Genomic DNA, 13,726 nt, shown 5'->3' on the forward strand with positions numbered 1-13,726 from the left:
CGTGTGTTTTAGTGCATAGTACTTTCTGTAGTGACTACGCTGCGCATGCCATCGCCAGCTGTGTGTTTCTACGCCTTCCTTTATTTGGAAGTCTGACAGGTGGGTAGAAATATCAAGTGAAGTTCTTGTGTTTCGCGCACTTATCATTTAAGTCGGTTGACTGTTGGCTGTTTCGTCGGCATTTTGGTAAATTATGGTTGACTGGTAATTGCAAGAACTGGAGGTTTGAAATAAAGTGAACGTGTTTTCGGCTTTCATCTCTTGGAGAAATAACCATGGTCTGGCAATTGTTCCTTTTATAATCTGCCAACATTTATAACGGATTTTCTTTGAGCTCGCCTGCTGATGCAATCAAGTAAACGGGGAGCTAATCGGAAACACGCATTTCTATTTGACTTTCGTGGCATTAGCTAGATGAATTATTTATTATGAGTTAAAAAATTGATTTTCTATGTTGTTTTTGTTATATCATCAAAAACATTCCGCATATATGCAGGGGGAGCGCTGCTGGAGTGACAGCCCTTAGCCGGATATATAGTAAATCCAGGTCGTTCCGGTAAAATTGTTGTTGTTATAGCAGCTTACTAATTTGATCTGCCGATTGCTAAAGTTTTTGCGTAGGGATTATTTTTGTTGTATTTTTTTGTATTCTCAAAATTGTTTTAAATTCCTGAGTTTTACTTAATTTTTGGGAGCGTGTCATTATTCTGTATTACAAAATTCTGGGTGACAAAATTCTGTAAATTGCAAAAAAATTCTGTTTTTTCTGCTTTTTTAAAACTATGCTTTTTAAAATTCTGCTTTCTAAAATTCTGCTTTTTCAAAATTCTGCATGTTTAATGCGAAAAATTCTGCTTTATTCAAGTTTTGTAATTTTCGTCACACAAGAAGTAACAAAATAAACATTTATTCCATAAATATACATATGTATATGTTTAAGCGATAACAGTATTTTAGTTTAGCCAATTACAATATTTTTTGGAATTCTTTTTAAATATGTAGTGTGACTTAATTCATTTCTTTTCTTAATAATTCTTCGCAGCTGTTCGTTTTTTTTAGAAGAGTTCTACGCAAAAATACTATGGATTGCGTAGCCGGAGTTGGACTGATGAGGGTTATTTTTTTGAAGCGCGGCCGAAGGCCGCCCACGCGAAAAGAAGTTCTACGCAAAAATACTGTGGATTCTATCGAAACTGAAGAAAAAATTATTATTATTATTATTTTTTTTATTTAATATCTCGAATAATAATAAAAAACAATAATAATAATAAATTAAATAATTACATTACCTCTTTAACATTGTTAACATTATATTTTAATACAGAATTTTGAAAGCAGAATTTTAAAAAGCAGAATTTTGTTTTTAGAATTTTGTATATACAGAATTTCGACACCAACCCTAATTTTTCATGATATTAAAAAAAGGTAATTTGGGTTAGAGTTATATTATACATATCCCCTATAAATAATAATAATAATAAAAAATTTAATGGAGTATATACATATTTTATTAGATAGGCCCCTACGAATTGCTCATTTTAGATTGGAATTATTTTTCAAATTAAATCTTATGAGAAGTAAGATCAGTTTCAGAAAATTATGTTATTCACGAGCAAACAGATTAAAACAAAAAAAAGGTGTAATTTTACCCTTAAAAAAACTGGAAACCAAAAATTAACCTTATTATACCGAAGGAAAAAAAAAACAAAAATGTCAAATAAATTTAAATGAAAAGTTAATAATTAGTCTTGAACGCCTTAATTAAAATCACCTGAAACTAAATATTTTGTAACAATTTTAATTAAAATTTGCTTTATATATTTTTTTGTAAGATACAATCCCGACGCACACCACAAATAGAAGGGTCAGCTCGGTCAAACACATAACAGAAGTGTACGCGCCAATTATTAATTTCACTTTTTTTATTTGATGTACTAAAGTTTTATTTCGGTTCAAACCCTGCCTAGTTCGTGTACTCCATTAAGTCTTTTCCAAGAATCATAGTTTTTCTACAGGATCGTATCAGATTAATTTTAATATTCAAAAAAAAGTAGAAATTCATTGGATCTTAAAGGTCAAGTGTTTAAAATTGCATCAAAATTGGCCTTAAATTATTAAAATTGGAATTTTAAACGTCAATCTCTCTTCCTAACCTCTTTTCACGTGCTCGAGTATACAGATTTCTTTCTCTTATTAGAAAAAGTTGTTAAGGCGAAAGAAGGGATAATTCTAAAAATAATTCTAAAAATAAAAATATAAGACGTGCATGCAACATATTAATGAATAATTTTTCTCCAAACAAGTGAAATTTTGGACGCGTAAAAATGTAACTGTTTTGAACAAACTTTGAACTTAGCGAAGTTTTGTATGCATATTTCTGTTTTCACTTATGTTAAATAAAAATGGAGTTAAAGTGGAAGCTTTGGATATTTACTGGATGGTTAAATGAACCACTACAAATAATTTTCTTATAATGCAAAGTTCCTCCATTTTTTAACCAGTAAGTTATTGCTTAAACTTTCTTAACGGAAATATACGCAATCCACTGCCTTATCGACCCCGATTAAACATTATCGACATTCATGTTCTCCATATACAATCGAAGAATGCACTACAGTTTGAGAGCCTTGTCGTGTATTAGTCAGAACTAAACTGAAATTTTTGTGTGAATAAAACGGATTAATTAATTTTTTTTTAAGTTAACGTATTTCATTGGCAGCGCGCGCAGAATTGGCAAATCCTATAATAATAGTAAAATACAGTTTTTGTAATAAAATATGGAAAAAATGCTGATCTCTATTTGCTTTTAGCAATAGCAATTAAAAAAAATAGTTAAACCGGTATTTTTGATTTTTCCTAGACTGTTGAAATGAAATACCCAAATCGTACAAGGTAATGCATTTTTTAAGGTAGTTAATGATTTACATGTAGATTAGTGTCTCCAAATGCGGCAAGTTTTTTTGTATTCAGGAAGCCAAAAGTGAGCTTATCATTGAACGTCGTAGGTTAGAGAAAGAGGACAGAGTTTTTGAAAATTAACTTGCACAATTTATAAGGCCTGTCAATTGTAAGCCGCAACAGTATGAAATGCCAAACAATCGGTCTGTTCATGAAGCAAATAATTTGTAACAGTTGTTACAATAACAATTACAATAACAATCGTTACAAATTATCAAGTTTTGGAGTATGCAAAAAACTTGCAAAGTAGGGGAAAGTGAGAGAGCAAAATTACATTTCATTTTGAGGGGAAGTTGCAAGTTTTAACTGGATAAATTTTTACTTGTAAGAATTTGCAAATGAGATTTGCAGCTGATCGTAAAATAAACATAAACAAGAATGAAAACTTGCAATTTGAGTAAAAGTTCTAAATTTAAAGAAAAATCGTGAATAAAATGAAACTGTGGCTGCACTGACTTTGCCACTAATCACAGGCAAAAGCTCCTGCGAAACTCTTCGCATCTCTTTTGGTGGCTATGTGCTCAAAAGAACTGCCGCCTCGAATGAACTATCACCAGCCAATTGTTGAATGACTTGCTGCTGGAAATTTGGGGTTGCAAATATGTATATTGCATGCTTACATGTCCATAGCTGAAATTAATTCCCATTTTCTTACCTAATTCAATTCACACTTGCGAAATGCTCCTGGGAAGCAAGTGATGCTAAGCTCGTTATTTTGCATTTTATTTATTTTTTATTTAATACGAATAAGCTGAATTGAAAAAAAATTAAGTTTTGTGATTTTTTCCGCAAAAATTTAATTGGCTATTCGCTTAATTGGCTTCTAATTTGTTACTGGTTTAGTGATCATGTATTTTTTTTTTTTTTTGTTTTGTTGATATTTTTCTCTTTGAGAGTGTATTTTGAAAATTGAGTTACTGGCTAGTTACTGGATAATTTTTACATGAACAGACCTAATCTTGTCTACAAAAGCAATGTTAAATGTCAAATTCACTGTAACATGAGGAGGTTCTGTAATTCATTTCCGATGATGCCAAGAGAGAAAAGAGGTGTTAAAAAATCACTCTGCAATTACTTCCCATTTCTCTAATAGCGGTTGCTCCTTGGCAGGCAATGCCAAACCTCCGAGCGTATTTCTGTCCTGAGAAAACTCCTCATAAAAACCGTAAATGTTTCGGGAGTCGACTTGAGACTGTAGGTCCATCCATTTGTGGAACAACATCTAGACGCACGCCACAAATAGGAGAAGGAGCTCGGCTAAACACCCAAAAAGGATGTACGCGCCAATTGTATATATAACCCTTCATCCAATCCATTAGTGCTTTAATAATTAACTTTTTCTCTTTTTTATTTATTTTATTGATTAATACAAAAGAAAAAGTGAAAATTAACGGTTATATCTTATAAATAGCAGACAATAGCCAAAATGTGTGTTATTCTGTTTGTTTATTCTTGTTAACAGTAAATTTCAAATATGAATCAATGTGTTTATATATCTATGTTTGTATGTGTGTGATGAACGATTAGAATAAATTGTACAAAATATATCGCATTTTAATTTCTTTTAAAAACTAAATGATCTTTCGTATTATTATTTTGTTGCATAAATAAAATTAAACTCTTCATCTCCCCTCCCCATATTTATTGCACTGTGCCAGCGGCATGACGCTTATTCAACAAATTCAACTCTGTCTCATATTCATTTTTGGCAATATTATGGGGTCCTGGTCCTGGTGAGGGTATTTTCTCTTGCATTACATGGAACGTATTGCGCAGCTGCTCCAGTGATTCGGCAAGTCCTTGCTTGATGGCGCCAAATTCCTGTGACATCAAAGATAATTTACCCAACAGATAATTCAGATTTGTGTCCATATCTAGCATGCGTCCCTTAATGTCCTCCACTTTATTGCCCATCGAAGCCATGCTGAGGAAGGTGCTGTTCACGAACACTTCATTGCGTCCCTGCATCAGGCTGAGTAGCTCTTTGTTATCGGTAATCTCACCATTCATGATGGAAATTTGCCGCCAGACATGGCTGATTTCGCTCTCAATGGTAGAGCTGAGATTTTGCATTGTTTCAAATTGGCTATTGATGACATTCTCGTCGACCGCGTCGAAGCGTGTCTTCAGCAAATCGATAATCTCTTCGCGTTGTTTGTCGATTATATCATTGATTTTCTGTACTGTCTGCAATGTGCCGAATTCGACTTTACGTTGTGTATCCAAAACATATTCCGAGTTCGCCATTAAAATATTATTGAATTTGCTGAATATCTCAAGTCCGTCGTTCAATTTGCTGTAGCTGGTGTTCATCTCGTTGTAGAATTTCTCGAGCTCATTAGCCTGTACGGTGACACCTTCCAAAATTTTAGCCGCACCCGACTCAAGGTTCTGCTCGGACTCTTTGATGAGTGACCCGGTTTCAGCAAATGCTATTGGATAGATAAATAATTTGTATTTATTTCAAAATTTTTTTTTGCAGAAATTTGGCAAACACCATTTCCCGACTAGAAAATTCTTAAACTACCCTAATTACTCTGTTGTATCTCTTCTGCGCCTACCTTTTTCTGTGGCACTCTGCACATTAACCTTCACATTCTCGATCGCGGCGAGCGTATCGTTTGTCAGTCCATGTATGAACTCTTTGTCTGCATCCGAAAGTCCTTCCTTGGGCTTGGGCTGTGTGCGTAGCTCTTGTATACCAGTCGCCAGTTCATCGAATTTCCCTAGCACTTTGTTCTCAAACTCTGAGTTATCCACTGGCTCTGGCACTGGTGGCGGTGTCACCACACTATAGCTCACCAATTTATCTTCAATCTTGGTTAACATTTCCGCTGTGGATGGCACGCTCTTAAATGCCACTTCTGTCTGCTCCATCATATCCTTGGACGTATCCAATAGTTTCTCAACGTTTGACGACAATTTCGTTATTTGCTCGAGCATATTTTGATTGATTTTCTCTTGCTGTTTGATGAACTCTGGTGGCACGGCTGGTACCTGGACAATGGGCGCAGGTGTGGTGACCGCTTGACCGCCTGGCGGCACCGGTGGTCGCTTGTAGCACTCATCGTTCTCACGCATCCATTTGAAGATGTGCTCGAGAGTTTCGCCGAGCTTTTCGGTTTGTATGTTGTACTTTTCTTCTTGCTGTATGGAATAGAATAGAAATTCGAAGTGGTACTCTTGTATCAAGTAAGTAAAAATATAAATATGTATGATATACTTTACCGTTATCAACATTGTTTCGATCTGGCTAACCCGCTCGTCCAAACGTCCAAATATTCCATTAAGCGGTTCAAGATTCTTTTGCCCTTTCTGTAGGGTTTGCAGAGCTTTTTTCAGTAGTTCGCCAAGCGCTCTTTCACGATGCTCGTGCCGTTCCAATTTGTTGTCTAACTGATTGTACGAATAAACCAGGGACTGCAAGGTGCCACGTATATCATCTCGACTGAAAATGGAATGGTATCCAAAAATCTTATTAATTATATTCTTATGTAGGCGAAAATGCAAGTAATTCTTAGTTGTGAATAAAAAAAGTAAAAAATTTAATGAATTTCAGGGCCAAACATGGCCTACTGGCATTGGATCCGTGGGACAGCAAAAGGTTTTTCTTTAAAAACAACCTCATCTCAGCAGCCAATGCATCTCACAAAAAGTATTTGTTGTGCGGGGACATGCTCTGTAAATGATAAAAAAACAGGACACCAAAAATTGGGAAAAAAGCTCGGCCTACATATCTGTCCGTGAAATTGTTTGTTTTTATTGTTTTGTGGATACTTATAGCACCCATTGATATCTATGATCCTGAATATCTCGACGTAAAAGTATGTAAAGAAAACTCGGGAGATAGCTTAAATAGAAGAAAAGAAAAAAACCGAGGAAATTAAAGGCAAAGAGTGAACTAGTTTTAGAATATTCTTCCTCATATGTCCCACGGTAGAGGGAATACAGAATACTCTATCATCCTTGCGTACGGTCTATGTGAAGCTTAGTGCCAAGTCGCGAATACAGATTTCGAGTGTGATTACAATTTCTCAAGTTTTCTTCTTCACGCTATTAAGTCCAGAAAGCGGCAGTGCTCAAAGGATCTCTTCAACGCACATATACAGTGAGCACCAAAATTTGCGGTGCCGGAGGTGGATTGGCCTTATTCAATTCAACATAAACCTGCAAGCCACAAATAAACCTTTCTCATTTACTTCTTCTTCTTGGCAGATAACCGCCTAAGCGATTTTGGTCGAACTTAACAAAGCGCGCCAGTCGTTTTTTTCTCGTATTAACTGACACCAGTTGAAGACACCAAGTTCTCTATCTGATCTTTCCAACGAAGAGGAGGCTTTCCTCTTCCTCTGCTAGCACCAACCTTGTCCGAACCAAATACTTTCAGAATCGGAGCCTTTGTGTGCGTTCGTATGACATAGAGTAGCCAGCGGAATCGCTGGATATTTATTCGCTGCACTATGACTATATCTTCCTAAAGCTTACCGTTCCATCGCCTACGTGCCAAGGTCCAAAAAATTGTACGGAGAATCTTTTTCTGAAACACTCTATGGGACGCCTTATCGGATATTATCATCGTTCAAGATTCTACGCCATACGATAATAGAAAACGAGCATTAGAGAGTCTTATAAAGTGTTAGATTTGTCCGTGCAAAGAGGACTTTGCTACTCAATTGACTACTTAGTCCAAAGTAACACTTGTTGGAAAGTGAAACTCTCCATTGGATTCCAAATATGATATAATATCTTTCTCGGAGGGTTGGGATGGCCACTTTTTTGCTATTTATGGAGCTCGTTTATAAAGGTCTCATCTCAAACCCAACGCGAATTTTGACACAACGCAAGCTGGCCGCTTTTGTACGAAAAATTCTGAAGACTTTAGTGTAGCTTTAAGGGCAATATTTATTTGTATGTGGATCATCATCATCATGTATCTGAATTACAGCTTGGGGTGAGCTTTAGCTTCCTCAACGATCTTCTTCCATTTAACTCGCTAGAAATTCATCTTTCAGTTTTTTACTTTAAATTTCTTGAGGTCTTCGGTGAGGTTTTGTAGCCATATTAGCTTGGGTCTGCCTTTGCCTCAGTTATAAACTCGAATGAAGAATTATTCATTCACTCAAAAGAGCCTACCAACATTTTTTAACTGACCTGTCAAATCTTGATGTAGCTCCGCAAATCGAAAGACCTACAGTTTAATACCGCTTTCGAATTGCAGATGAGATTTTTCTTGGCAGAAATACAGTCGGTGGATTTGCCATTGCATGTCGAAGGCGAGCGCTATTAGAAAACTCTTTTTCCATCACTTAATGTTTCATTAGATTTAAATTTATTGGAGATTTCCACGTCGACCTCATAGCCTTTTGTGCCCTCTATTCATCACAGTATCTCATCCACACCCAGTTCCCTTATTAAACTTAAGACAGCGCTGGGTTGGACTGAGTATATGTGTCTTTCTTCCGGCTGTAAATGGCCGAGATGTTTCAACTATTTTGCTATTGCGGGCTTCAAGGAAAAGGTGTTTTGGAGTCTCCGGGGATTGGCTACAGAAGAGTCAGTGGACCATATCTCGAGCATGCGCAGATAACTTGCTTTAGCCTCTGAGAATACCCTTAGTTTATCCTTGGAGAGAGTTGCGAGATTTTTAAACCCCTTTTGGTTGTAGCCCCCCAGTAAGGACTTCTCCCTGGCGTAGCTCCGTAGCTTTAGCTCTTCACTCCTAAGCTTCTCCTTGATGGTATGTTGTTCCATAGCAAGGAAGAGCTCGGGTCCTATTAACGACGAGGTTGTAGCCGCTCTTACAAATTCGCCCACTGCTTCGTTCCCACTTATACCTCTGTGTCTTGAGACCCAAAATAGCAGGATGGGATTGTGCATACTTAACAAATTCAATCTCTCGATAAACTCAATGACCAGTGAATACATTCGCTCAGAATGGCAATTCGCTCATTCCGGAAGTTCCTATCTGGGTCAATCTCTGCATAAAGACAGGTGGCATACATCTGCGCTTGGAAGATGCTCGAAAAACTCGTCGTCGGTAAAAAACGTTTGGTTTTAGAGCCGCCAGGGTGAGTGATCGGCTAAACGACAATTCCTGCTCGTGCCTAGATTCGGTTCGAGATTCGACTAAGCCTCTGTACGGTGTCAAGGTGCCTGCCACAGTATTTAGTTAATGCTTCAACCCCTCAGTGGTTTTCGGACCCGGGCCTTACCGAATGGTAGTCACACACAAATGCATTCAGCTTAGGCGTCCCCAAATCATCTTAAATGATGTTGAATTCTAGCAGAAATGATGTTCATAGTACAAAGGCTTAGTTCTTTTGTTTACAGTTTTTGACTAAATAAATAAAATAATGACGACAAGCTTTAACTTGCCAAATATGCGCTGAATACTTCTAATAAATGCCTGTGAATATTCCAACAGCTATGAATTTCTTCAAAGATTTCTATGGAAATGTCAAACTACTTCCGCGTTAATTAATATCAGTAGATGAGGTGCGAGTGGCATGCCGCCTGCCATAGCCATTTGCATACACATCAGTCCACACCCTCCCTGAAGGCTTTCACTTTCAAGCGCCACATACGCGATCATGCAACAGCTGAAAGAATGCAGCAAGAATTTATGAAATGATAGATGCCGTTACATTTACGGCGCCTTTGACTTTTATGAGGGTGGCAAAATTATCATAAGAAAGAAGCCCAACCGTGCATGAAGGCGGCCTTAGATTTTTATATCTTTTGTTGTTGTATCTATTATTGTTGTTATTGTTTGAAAGATTGATGCGTTACGGCTCTGCCATTTGCGTGGATTGCCCATTCATAGCACCAAGCAGTGTGCGAGTGCCTAATTTTATAGCTTCAACTGTATGTGCCATTGCTTTTGTTTATAAGAATAGCATCAGCAGTTCTTTTAGTGTGGCAAATGCAAATAAAGAGACGCAGATCTATCGACATATTCACTAGCGGTGCCCTTAATCCCTACATAAGAAGCGCAAGTAGGTACTTACTATAAATGCAATGCACCCAGGAAGCGCTTCATAGCGCTCAGGGTCAAAAGATTGTTGGCAAGGCTTTAATGCGCCGCATCTCTTGTGACTTCTATTGCTGATTGAGGGCATGGAGCATGTCGATCAATGCTCAGTGTTTAGCGTCAATACGCGACGGCATTGCGTAATTCACTAGTGATGCACAACAGCCAGCAGCAATGAGTTGTGAGTGAGTAGTGAGCATTTAGCAATGAGCAGGCCGCATTCTGTAAATAAACAGAAAGGTTTTTTTTTTGTGTTGTGGGAATATGATTGTGTGCTGGTTGTTGCAATATGATGAAGTGGAAAGCGCGCACACGCACACACACACACACGCGGCATACTTGCCTTCAATTGTATTTTCAGTCTTACAAATGCACTCATACATACATACATACATACATACATACATACATACGTCCATACAATGGCGCATACTTGTGTAAGTAGTACTTAGAAGTTAGGAGATAAGACGCAGAATGCGGACGACAACGCAAATGCGTCTATTTTTGGTGTCTCTGACATGCAGATTAATGAGTTGCATTTGAAGCAACTTCCAGCAGAATGCGTGTGTTCCCTTTTATAAATAACTTTAATGAGTTTTCCTTGCAATGAGTTGAGTTTTGTTGTTGCTGATATTTCAGTTGGAACTGGCGCCGATTCTAAATATATGGATGTATTCAAAGCAACCCAAAGAAAAAATCCTAAATGAGGAATTCGCTACAGAAAGGCAAGTTGAAGTTACAGAGAATCTGCATCCAAAGATAGATGAAAATACGATAGAAGCCTGGGAAGAATGTCAAGAAGTGAAGTTTACTCTTTGGTCGAGAAAGATAACGCGAATTCCTCGGAGTTGCTAGCAAAAAGGAAGATTGTGTAATGGTGAATTAAAATCCAAAGCTAGACAAGGCCAGTCTTCCATCTCCCTCCATAACAATTGAAGAACAGGCCTTGTGATTGTTTCTGTAAAAATTATCTAACAGGTAGCGCAAAATTAATCAATTATGGAAAGATTTATAATATTTGCAAATATTGGCATACGGCAATCATATTTGACACTTGTGAGCTAGACAGCTGCAGCATACAAACAGACAAGCAATGGAGCACGTAAGGGTCAAAATAAAGATTTTCGTCATTAAAAATAATTTTTTTTTAGTAAAAAGTTGAATGGTTAATTTTGCGCCACCCTTTTCAGTAACTTAATTTCCGAGCATTCGCTCTTAAAGAGAAAACAGAAAAAAGGGTACCAGTAACAATTTGCAAATTTTACGAACAGCTGATTAAATTTTGGGAGGAAAAATCATAAACATTACGAATTTTTTCACTTGAGCTACCCCGTATTAAATTAAAAAAAAAAAATGAAGCAAATAAAATGCAAAATAACGAGACATTCAGTCAAAAAAGTACCGGGAATTTTTCAATAAAACGCAAAATAATTGTTTAATCATCAAAATTTATTTTGTCACTTTCAAAATAGGTTCCATTCGAAGCAATACACAACAATTAGTCCAGTCATCAAAGCACCTTTTAAACGCGTTTGAAGAGATTTTCTTCAGCTCCTTTAGCGAATTCTCCTTAATGGCATCTATCGACTCAAAGCGACGTCCGCGAAGCGGCAATTTAAGTTTTGGGAAAAGGAAAAAGTCACAGGGGGCTAAATCCGGTGAATACGATGGTTTTTCGATGATATTTGACGAGTTTTTGGTCATAAAAGTGTTCACAATGAAAGCCTTGTGAGACGGTGCGTTATCGTGGTGCAAGATCCATGAGTTTTCTTTGCACAAATTTGGCCGTTTCATAGGCACATTCTCTCTCAAACGTCGCATAACTTCAAAATAATATTCTTTATTTACGATAGAACCATTTGGAGTGAATTCCAAGTGCATAGCACCAGGATAATCAATGAAAACGAATAGCATGACTTTCACTTTTGATTGACTTCGACGTGGTTTTTTGGGTTTCGGCTCATGTGGATAGCGCTATTCAGCCGCCTGTTGACTGATTTGCATGTCAAACTCATACACCCACGTCTCATTACCTGTTATGATGCGCTGGATAAACGTTGGATCCGAATTCACTTGCGCAAACATGTCTGCCGCCACCTTCTTCCGATGAATTTTTTGAAAGAAATTCAACTCTCTTGGCACGAGTCGAGCAGCCACGCGGCTTGGAGTCTCATGCCCAATTAATGGTGTAAAATGTTGCGAATCGATTCGTGAGATACGCTAAGGTCACGAGCTATCTCCCTCAAACTTAAATTATGGTTTCCCAGCACCATTTCCTTGATTTTGTCGACGTTTTCATCCGTTGAAGACGTTGATGGGCAACCAGATCGGGCAAATCTTTCACGACTTCTCGGCCCTCTGCAAAAGCCTTATACCAATCGTAGACCAATATTTTTCGTGTTTTTGATAAAGCACCCTCGCCATAGGCTTTCTGCAACATTTTCAAATTTTCAACGATTCGGCAGACAAAATCCCGTTCAAAACACAAAATTTAAGACAAATTCTTTGTTCGATATTTTTATACAAGACATAGTGAAAATCGCGGTTGACTGATATAATTATATGCCAAAAACAAGCTAATTGACAGATCACGCTCAAACTCGGTGACACTATAGAGGACAGTTGTACCAACATTGCAGCAGAAAAATGTTTGCCATATGTTTAACGCGCGCTTTTTAAATGAACAATTTCCGATATTTTTTGACAGAATGTAATTTTATTTTGTCCGCAATAATTTGCTCCATTTCATCATCGCTGTCGGATGAGGAACATTTCGTTGGCAATTGTATTTTTATGGCAATTACTGCTTTTTTAATATTTTCCTTGATTCCATCTATACGTGTATGTATGTATGTATATATATTGCCGAATTAGTTAAGGGGGTGGTAGGGTTTAGCGCTAAAAAAAACACTTTTTTTTTAATTTTTTACAGAAATATGGCTTAAGATACTTTAATAAAATCAGTTGCATGTTATTGTACATCTTTTCAATAAGTTTTTAAAAAATATTAATAATAAAATATTGACAAATAGCCCATGACAGAGTTTTTTTGGAGATATGTTTTTCGAGAGGTGCTCTGCGGTGCCAATCGGCATTCGTCGTAGAATCATCTGAAACTAAAAAAGTCGAATTTTTCAGTTAAAGTATGACGTAATGCTCCCCCCCCCATTAATAAAATTTTTTTTTTTTTTTTTTTGTAGTTTTGGTGCCAAAAAAACGTAAAACGAGCATTTTTGGCGAAAAAGCCTAACGGTTAGACGCGATAGAAGTGAAACCTTCCGTAAAACAAACTGAGAGAGAATAAGACGAAAGCAGCATTAGGAGCAAGATAATTATAGGTTCATTATAATATTGCTATAAAGTTCATATTTTATTTTCTTCATTTTATTATTATTCATCCTCAATGTTTTCAATTTCAACAAATGATACGAGTGGCTTATGATAGCTAAAATATGATACAAATGCTTTGGTTTCGATGTTGTCAACATGTCTTTGAAATACCGCGTCAATGGTTGTTTTTGATCGTGTTGTCGATTCAGTGCGATTGTTACACATTTTTAAATTGAATGTTGTATTGAGAACGTCAATTAAAGGAACCGCTGTGTCCAATGCAAAATTTACGTTAAAATCGCCACTTAAAATCATTGGAACTTTATTGTAATCTTTTCTAAGTATCCGCGATACTTCTGGTGTATACTTTATTAAATTTTCGTGAATGAATTCCGTGATGCTATTTAT

General features: G+C 36.8%; 1 protein-coding gene across 1 annotated transcript in view; it reads right to left on the reverse strand.

Moving 5' to 3' along the window:
* Positions 1 to 4,387: 4,387 nt before the first annotated feature.
* The window catches only part of LOC129247912 (uncharacterized), a 32,199-nt gene continuing 22,860 nt past the window's right edge, over positions 4,388 to 13,726 (reverse strand). The window contains exons 3-5 of the mRNA XM_054887279.1: positions 6,187 to 6,406; positions 5,520 to 6,105; positions 4,388 to 5,390 (exon numbers count right to left, since the gene is read on the reverse strand). Of these exons, the coding sequence (XP_054743254.1) occupies positions 4,600 to 5,390; positions 5,520 to 6,105; positions 6,187 to 6,406 (1,597 nt within the window). The 3' untranslated portion in view covers positions 4,388 to 4,599. The remainder of the gene's footprint in view (positions 5,391 to 5,519; positions 6,106 to 6,186; positions 6,407 to 13,726) is intronic.

Source organism: Anastrepha obliqua, chromosome 5 (assembly GCF_027943255.1).
Source record: "Anastrepha obliqua isolate idAnaObli1 chromosome 5, idAnaObli1_1.0, whole genome shotgun sequence".
Classification (NCBI taxonomy): domain Eukaryota; kingdom Metazoa; phylum Arthropoda; class Insecta; order Diptera; family Tephritidae; genus Anastrepha; species Anastrepha obliqua.